A 9,254-nucleotide genomic window follows, 5' to 3' on the forward strand; every position below is an offset into this window, starting at 1 on the left:
ACCAAATCAATCAAGGGTTAATTCATAGACAACACTAGATTGATTGATTGATTGATTAATCATTTCAACCCCAAATGAAAAATCCTCCAAACCCTATACACACTTGGCTTTAATTTGCATTTTAGTGCTAGTTTTCTTAGTGATTTTTTTAAATCAAAAGTAGTTTTGAAAGAGATATCACTTCAAGTATATGTGATGATCACATTTTAATCATAGTGAGCAATGGGGTGCAAAGAGACCATTTCATACAACTGAATTTGGATCAAAACATCAACAAGAATTTGCTGAGTTTCTCATTCCCCAAGCAATCGTGGATCCAAAGTTTAAATGAAGGACAATAAGTATGAAGCTTTTTGGGGGAATTAAAAAATAAGCATTAGCAGATATTAAGCAAAACAGTGTCCTCTAAAATTACTTAAGCAGAGAGTAGTAGTAGTAGTAGTAGTAGTAGGTAGTGTATGATCCATTCTCAACCAACATGGATGGAGAATGAGGGCTTGTCTTAGGCATAATATCCCTAATTACAATGCAAACCATAAGCTTATACATAAAAGGGAGTATCAAGGTCCATCTCAAAGTAAAATTTCACATCAGAGATGAATGAGAGAGGGCGAGAAAGAGAGGGAGAGAGGGAGGGAGAGAGAGAGAGAGATGGAGAAAGTGGGAGAGAGCTGGTGATGAGGATGACCTAAGTCCTAACCATGGTTGGTGGGTTAGTAGAGAAGAACCCAAGAGACTCAAAATATCTCTCAAGGGTTTGAGCTCCATATCCATGAATGGAGATCATAGGAAGTTGGTGAAAAATGAAAAGGAAAAATGCACTATCCCTCCTATAAGTTTAGTTGGAAAAAGGGGCTGAAACTCCCAAAGTTCAGCCACAATGAATGTACAAGAAACTAACAACAAAAGAAATTAGTGACATTATCCCTCCCTTACCCTAAGGGAAGATGTTTTGGTTGGTTAGACACAGATTATGTGAAATCATCAGTTGGTAAAAAAAAGATTTCAAAAGTAAAAACAGTTTTAAAACCCTAAGATCGAAGACTAGCTTAATTTGATGTCAAAACACAAAAAAACTCGGGCGATCCATGCCCATGTTTTCGATCGCTAAAACTACCTCTACATCTAGAGGTGATTAGCTTAAAACCAAAAAAAAAAAGAAAGACAAGATGGAGGGACTATCCATTTTCTTCAAAACTAATACTGAAGCTCATTGAGGGCTTGGTATTTGTGTTGAATTTACAGTTTTTGCAAGCCATGTTAAAAGCTTTTAGCCTTTTCCAAAGGCTAAAATGTCCAAAAGGGGTTGTTTTTCTTAGCCTTTCCAGGGCTAGAAATGTTGACACAACTTCAGCTAATTCAATAGCTTGAGTTGATGATGATGATATGTTTATATATAGATGTACATGCACATGATTCTCTTGAAAGGAACCCTTCTCTTTCAAGGAGATGCAAAGAAGGAAGAAAGATGCATGACTCTCCACATTTGGAGGTGATGACTTTAGCCCCTATGGGGGGCTTTGTGTATGCGAAAATGCCGGTATGCCAAGCATACATGGGCTTTGTGTTAGAAGAGAAGAGATAGAAGAGAAGACAAGAGAGAACCATGGTTAGGGCAAAGGTTTCTTGAACTTCAGAAGCTGCTGAGGAACTGTGAAGCACTAGGAAGACTTGGGATGATCAATGAATCTTTAGCGATTTGATATCGGTGCATGAAGAGCCATGTTCACGCCTGTGGCACAGCAAAACACACTGTCAAAGATGTTAGTACTCCTTCCTTCAAAAACCCTCTAAACATCATTCAATGAAGAACAAAAGTTATGACACCACCCCATCTTATCGATCGATTTTGACAGTGTTTTTAAAAACAGTTCTAAAAAAAAAGGGAAAAACAATTTTCTTAACTTATATTTCACGGGAGTAGCAATGTTATTCTCCATATCTTCGACTATTTCTCATCAAAATATATCAAATCTACTATAAAAAACAATCTATTCTCAAAATAAATTTGTTACAAATTGTTTCGAGTTAAAAAAAAAAGACAAAAAAAAAATATTAAACCAATTTTTGATGGGGTGAGCTTGTTTGTGTTTTTTAAATAGAAAAATGTTTTAAAAAATACTTCAATTTGACATCTATGACTTTTCACTCTATCGGGCTTGTTGTGTCCACACAAAGTGGCACATTGACATATGAGCATTCTTTCATTGGCACATGATGCTTGAATTCAATTATTATTGTTCGTGTTAGTAATATTAGGCAATGAAAATAAGAATTTATTTAATAATGATTTTATGAAACGTTTCTAATTTTTATAAAACTTGAAAGTTTTTACGAGAAAGACTGTTTTAAAATACTAGAAAAAATACAAAGAATTCTTAAAATCACTACAAAACAAGCTTTACAAAAATAATAAAAACCGAGGTGTCTATGCCAGTGCAAACCTGATTGCAACGCAGGGGTAGGGGCAAGAGACATGGGAGCACCATAATGCTGAGGGTACCCTCCAGTGGAGTTGATGGCCGAGTACTGAACAAGGTGGTGCGGGTACTGGACTCCATAGCCCTGTCCCGACGTGTAGCCACCACTAGCCGCTGCTCCTCCGCTCCCTTCTCCGAACTGAAGATACGGGTAAAAAGCTGCGCCTGCGCCGGTCATCATCCCTCCTGGCCCTGCCCCATACACAGGATATTGGGCAGCTGCACCTCCATAAACACTGTAGTAGCTCTGAACCAACAACACACAACTCACTTGTAAGTCTTCCACAAAACCCTAATGCCCATTTTGCTTAAACATTAGCCTAAATGTACTCATTTTCGGGTTTTAGGCGATTACATGAGCTTTTTTCGCCTTTTCTCTCCTTGAAAACTCAAATTTTAAAAGCGTTAAAGCGATTTCCTTTGAAGAAAGATGGGAGAAAAGGAGGTTTGTCTTTGTTCACTATGCTCATTAGTAGACCAAAGCAGAAACATAAATAGTTCTGATGCTTATACTTCTATGAGCTTTTTACTAAAGACTGCTAACATTTTGCAGGCTTGTCTGAGGAAGAAAATGGACCACGAGTCCATGGACCATGTACAATCTGAGCTAATGATTGTAAAAGTCTTGCAAGACAAAGCAAAGACGACAAGTTGCTCATGATAATTTTCTGTCATTTAGGGATGACAACAAAACGGGTATTTACATTTAGATTGTGCTACATTGTATGTGTTAATATCGGATCCATGTCATATGGTACAATATTAACATGTTTTTTTAATGAAAAATTGTTTTTTGAAAATATTTTCTAAAAAATAGAAAACCCATTTTAGGGTCAACATGTATGTTCATTATTTTTATTTAAAAAATGATAAATGACACATAAAATTATGATTTGCATTTTTGCTATTACACAAAAATCCATAAAAATCTACCAATTTATTTAAATGATTTTGCTATCTACACTCAAGAATTTCATTTTCAATGAAAAAAAAAAATCATGCATTTTTCACTCTTTTCATATTATCATACAAATATTATTTTTTGTAATTACTATCAAACTCAAAAACAGTCGAGGGTATTTCTTTTTTATATTCTCAAAATAATTACTGTTTAAAAAGAAAAAAAGAAAAAAACTCCTGAGTTGGCAGAGAAAGTTAAAAAGTCATTGTCCCTCAAAAAGTGTTACTTCCAAACGCATCCTAAGTTGTAGAAGTGAAGGAAACGCAAAAGACCATAAATAAATAAAAGATAAAACTGTACAAACCGTAGGATATGTGTAGTCTGGGGAGTATGGAGAGTACCTGCACCAAATGACAAAGTAAACACTATTAACACTCATTTTCATTTATCCTCACTTTAAATTCGGGATGATATATAAAATTACACGAGATACCATTATATTTATCAAATTAAAAAATAAAAGCCAAATCCCTAAAAAACCCGAAAAGCAATTCATAGAAGAATTATTTTCATTGTTTGGATGAGCCATTCTCTGTGTTTAGCATGCATGCATGAATCAACTTGGTTGAAGAACCATTGATTGATCAAGAGTATGAATGAGTGATGATCATGGCATACATGCATGGAGGGCACATGCATGTACATAAATCAATGTATAGACATGCATGAGCATGATCATGATCATAATCATGATGAGTTGGCAATGCACGTGCAAGTACACATGTGAAGATAGATATAAATAATTAAGGATACATGCATGCGCTCATATACATTATAGATTTATAGGGTAGATATCCCTTAAAAATAAAGGCATACATACCCATAAAGATTATAGGGTATCCCTTGTTGGATGGCATAATGAGGGAAGGTTGCTGCTGAAGGAAAAGCTGTGCCCACCCCTCCTTGAAACCCTGTCTGAAAAGATCCCATTACCCTAAAGTTCCTGCCTCCACCTGCATATATGTCTCACATTATATATGTATATATATATATTTTTTTTTTCATATTTTCAAACAAAAAGCAAAAACATGTTTTCCAAAACAAAATCCATATTGTCTTAGAGAATTTCATGCCAAGTTGTTGATCCATTCCGTTTTAGGAAACATGGAGTTAATGGCAATGAAGTATTTTCCATTTTTTGGAGGAATATTCACGGCACATGATCCTGAATGTGCTGGCTCAAAATGGAAAGGTTACGAAGAGTATGTAACAATATGAAATCAAAGATTTTAATCGATATTTGGTAGATCTACCTTGATATAAAAAAAATAAAAATAAAGTTACAAAATGGAAAAGAGGAGTAGATGTATATATATATATATTTACCATGTTTTGGAGTAGAGGGCTTAGATCTTTGGACACCCAAAGAGGCTAAATTGCAGTTGGCCCTCCTCCCGTCTATGACTGGAGCAGCATCAACACAAGCTCTCATGGCAGCATCTGGCTCACGAAAAGTGACCTAAGATGGAGAAGTGAATGAAAACTAAGTTATAGATCTTCCATTTTGGGACAAGATCTTGAGAAAATTGAGAAGGAAAATGAAAGAAAGTGGGGGGAAAAAGAATAAGAAGGGAGGGTGTACGTACAAATCCATAGCCTTTGGATCTTCCAGTGGTTTTATCAGTGATGACAACAGCCTCCAAGATCTCTCCAAACTGTTCAAAGTATTTCTTCATGGTCTCTTTCTGGGTCTCCCAAGCCAACCCACCAACAAAGACTTTGGTGTAGGTGGTGTCTCCGAACTGGCCTGCTAAGTTAGCTGGAGTCATCTTTCTCTTCCAATACCTCTCTCTCCCTGGATTAGAGTTTCTTTTCTCTCTCTGTCTCTTTCTCTCTGTGGATGTATGGTGAGGGTTTCTCTTTGTCCAACCTTGGAAGTTAGCTAGCAAAACTTGGTGGGTGGGTGTGTGTTTTGTTTGGTTAAATGGCGAAGGGGAATTGGAGTGGATCTAAGTTAAGGAAGATGGAAGAGGAAGAGAGGAAGGGTGGGGGGATTTGGAGGGTTTTATCCAATTTTTTGGAGGCGAATTTGGTGGAGATGGAAAGAGAATTAGGTCAGAGATCTAGAGTATAGAGAGAGAGAGACAGAGAGAAAGAGAGGGAGAGGGAGAGAGGGAAGGAGGAGGGGGAGGGAGAGAGAAGGGAGGAGAGAATTAGAAAAGAAAAGAGGGAGAGGGGGAGGGGGGGAGAAAGCAAAAGGTGGAAAAGAGGAAAGACCTCTCATAATACGGACATGAATTATATACACACTAGTCCCACCTTTCCGTTCCCTCTCACGCGCCCTCTCTAACGTGAGTCTCACGCGTTTCTCTAGGGTTAATTCGGTCCCATTTTCTATTTATTTTCTCATATTTTCACATTTAATAATTAAATACAAAACATAAAAACAAAGTAGCAAAATGTTTTTAAATCATTATTCATTTACATTAATAGAAATAATTGGCACTATCTCTATTTATGTTGTTATGCTACAATTATGTGATACTAAATATTTGATATATTATTATTTATTTATATCAACAGAAGTCATTGTTATCAATTTATATTATTGTATTTTAATGTATAATAATTTAATGTGAGATAAAAAAAAATATTTATTCTTGCACAAAAAGTATACAATTCCAACAAACACCAAATTAGTTACTAATATATTAGCATTTCATTATTTATTCATATCGATAGAAACAAAAAAATTAAATTATTTCATAAAAGAAAAATTTAAAATTTAAAACTTTATTTTATTATAAAAAATTTATAAAATTTAATCAAATATTAAAACTTTCAAATCTATCTTTTAAAGTCGATCCAAAAAATAACAAAAAAAAAATTATTAAGTTATAAGTCAAACAAAAGGATGAAAAAGATTTGAGAATTTCGGATATACAATTGTTATAATGAGGTAAAAAAACAAAAAAATAAGAAAAAATCAACTTTGAATCTTTAATCATAAAGATCACCTATGACACTAACATTAAAAACCATTACTATTTGAGTGATTCGTCCTTAATATTTTATTTTTCAATATGACGTTTTTATTAGTTGAAATTACAATTCTTAATTCTTTACTTTTATACCCAGTTTAATTATTTCACTGAAAATTAATTATATTTATCATAATACGCTAAACTTTTATAATATTTAATATCTTTTGATTATTTATTTAAAAAATATAAAAAAATAAATTCTTGCACCCATGCCGACTTCTAAAATTTTTTGAAAATGATTTAAAAAATTGAAAATCTTAAAAGAAAATTGGAAAAATCATACTACAAATACATTCCCTGAATCCATGGTGTTGGAAGGCACGCGCCAACATGCGGGTGGGACTGGCATGTATGGCATTATTATGTCCGTCATCGCTGTACTTTTTTATTTTTGTGTAAGGGAAGGCGTGGTAATCTAAACGCCCTCAGTTTTTCCAATAATTACGAGTTTTTACCAGGGGATCCTGTGCTGTGGAGTGGCAAGTCCGTGGTGGCAGAAACGTAACGGGAAATAATTTCTTAAAACGGAGAGATTAAATCACAGCCACGAGGGAAGTCAACGGTCAACCTTCAAGATGAATGTTTAAAATGACTGCACTTTTTAATTTTTATTTTTAATTTTATATTCGGTGTAAAGGATTAAAGCGGCCAACCGAAACCTCCGATAAGTCTTTGGCGGCAGAATTTTGCTGCCAAACCCTACAAGAAAAAGCTAATAATAATAAAATTTCTTTCTTTATTTTAAAATGGTGAGATTTCTATTTATTTAGTCACATAAATTGTAATTTTATGTAAATTTATTAAAAAAGTTTAACAATCATATTAATTATCCAAAATAAAAATAAGACATAGATAATATTAACTATATTTTCTATATTTCAAATGTTTTACTCATGTTCAAATGCGATTAGACGACAAATAATATTTGGTTTAATACGATACTCAAATATATTATTCAATATTAAAATATTAATATTTGTATTTTATCAAATTGAAGTAACTTCTTTTTTTTAAAAATATATATATATTTTATTTTATTTATTTATTTATTTTTATTTTGAGTAATGGGTGAGAAGACAACATTATAGTTATTATTGGAAGGTAGTGGGGAAGTGAATAATTGGAGACGAGGCAAATTGTTTCATGGTGTTTGATTGGTTGGTGGATATTTATTTGTGAAGTTGGCGAAGGACAACCCAAACCCCTATTATTGATGCCATCCCTCATGCCTCTCAGGCTTTGGGCCATACTCACTTAAATGGTTTTTTTATTCTCAATATTTTTATTTTTAAAAATATTTCATTTCTATTCGATGCTTAGAATATTTTTTTCTTTAATGATAGTAGGTGTGATTTTTATATTTTTCTTTTTTAAAAATAAGTGTACTTATGGCAATATATCCTTTAACATATAATTTATTTTAAGGCCATTTTAAAAATGAGTTTGTTTTTTCCAAATATTAAGACATTAACTTAGCATCCTGTGAAAAAAATAAATCTAAAAAATACTTTCAAGAAACAGTTTCTAAAATCAATTTTTTGATGTTTTATATATATATATATACATATATAATCTATTTGGGGACGTGAAATATTATTAACCTATTTTTTATATTTTTAAATATGTTTTAAAAATAATTTTTTATTTGTATTACTTTATTTTTAATCATTATTCATATTTATATAACTTTTTTTAAATATTATTTTCAAAAAAATAAATAAAAGCAACTAAAAAAATATTATGCAAAAAGGACATATTTTCTGCTTTTAATAATAGAAAACTGTTTAAAAAAAAAAACAGTTACCAAACATAATCTTACTCTTAAAAAACAATTTAAAATTGGACATGTTGAAAACAAAAACATCTTTAAAAATTGTTTCCATAATAACTTTCATTTTGATTGAACACATACAATTACTTTAGCATATTGTTTCTTTCTTTACTTTTTCCCTCTTTTCCTTTTTAAAGAAATATATGTAATTATGTGATTCTAGTGTCAATGGAATCTTCATTCAATCCTATATAAATAAGAGGACATAGGACAAAAGTGCTTGTGGGTTGATCATGTTCCAAATGGCAATATGGGCCATTACCATTTTTGAATTACTTTAAGATATCCAAACTCACAACCCATTAACTTATTAGAAATAATTCAATTTCCTAACAATATTTTGAGAACCTAACAATGTCACGCTATGTATTATTTATTAGTGTTAGGTGAAGATTCCATTTTTTTTTCATCTTTTTTTGGTGTCACAATTAATATATGATGAATGGTTTTTTTTTTTTTTAGATTTATTTTTCAAATAAATGAATGAGAAAATTTTACTTCATTATTATTTTTGGATTATTGAGGAAATTTTTTCTTTTTTTTTTTTTTAAAAAAAAAAAACCTTTTATGAGTTTAAAAAGGTAATAAAAAGTAAAAAAACAATGTGATGGTATTATCCAAACCCTACACCTACCCCCACCATTTATGGTGTCCCTACTTTTTGAGTATTAATTATCAAAGAATAAACTTTCATACTTAGAGTTTGATGATAAAATTAATTTATTAATCAAATTCTTAATGTGGTTTATGATTATTTAACAAATCATATTGTCTTAATTAAGCAAACAAAATCAATTATTGTGCAAATGCAATGTCTCATGGTCTTCTACTATAAGAGTGCATATTTTTTATGTAATTAATCATATTCATTGTTGGTAAAAAGTTTATCAAGGTCATGAAGTTCGTGAAAATGATGGGAAGGAACCTAACTCATATCACGTGCTTAGTTGTAATAAGATGTGTTTACCATGCTTTAACTTAAATGATAATCAAAATAT

General features: G+C 32.0%; 1 protein-coding gene across 3 annotated transcripts; it reads right to left on the minus strand.

Moving 5' to 3' along the window:
* Positions 1–386: 386 nt before the first annotated feature.
* LOC100241327 (uncharacterized) lies at positions 387–5,656 on the minus strand. 3 transcript variants are annotated; one of them, XM_010645699.3, is made up of 6 exons: positions 5,028–5,656; positions 4,768–4,900; positions 4,262–4,394; positions 3,746–3,782; positions 2,445–2,727; positions 387–1,732 (listed from the first exon to the last, which is right to left on the minus strand). In XM_010645699.3, the coding sequence occupies exons 1-6, from the start codon at positions 5,208–5,210 to the stop codon at positions 1,692–1,694; spliced, it is 810 nt and encodes a 269-aa protein (XP_010644001.1). In that variant the 5' UTR covers positions 5,211–5,656; the 3' UTR covers positions 387–1,691. The 3 variants fall into 3 exon arrangements, with proteins under 3 accessions (XP_010644001.1, XP_002266779.1, XP_059590412.1); XM_002266743.4 differs by having other exon boundaries at positions 387–1,752; XM_059734429.1 differs by lacking the exon at positions 387–1,732 and having other exon boundaries at positions 2,256–2,727; positions 5,028–5,655.
* Between the last annotated feature and the right edge of the window lie 3,598 nt (positions 5,657–9,254).

This window comes from Vitis vinifera, chromosome 18, assembly GCF_030704535.1.
Source record: "Vitis vinifera cultivar Pinot Noir 40024 chromosome 18, ASM3070453v1".
Classification (NCBI taxonomy): domain Eukaryota; kingdom Viridiplantae; phylum Streptophyta; class Magnoliopsida; order Vitales; family Vitaceae; genus Vitis; species Vitis vinifera.

What these genes read in the sequence shown, in the direction of transcription:
- LOC100241327 (XM_059734429.1), bottom strand. Translation starts at nt 5,210, where the DNA reads ATGACTCCAGCTAACTTAGCAGGCCAGTTCGGAGACACCACCTACACC. An exon ending in GATCCAAAGGCTATGGATTT is followed by an intron (nt 4,901 to 5,027) that starts GTACGTACACCC and finishes TCTCCATCTTAG; the next exon opens with GTCACTTTTCGTGAGCCAGA. An exon ending in CAGACTACACATATCCTACG is followed by an intron (nt 2,728 to 3,745) that starts GTTTGTACAGTT and finishes TTGTTGGTTCAG; the next exon opens with AGCTACTACAGTGTTTATGG.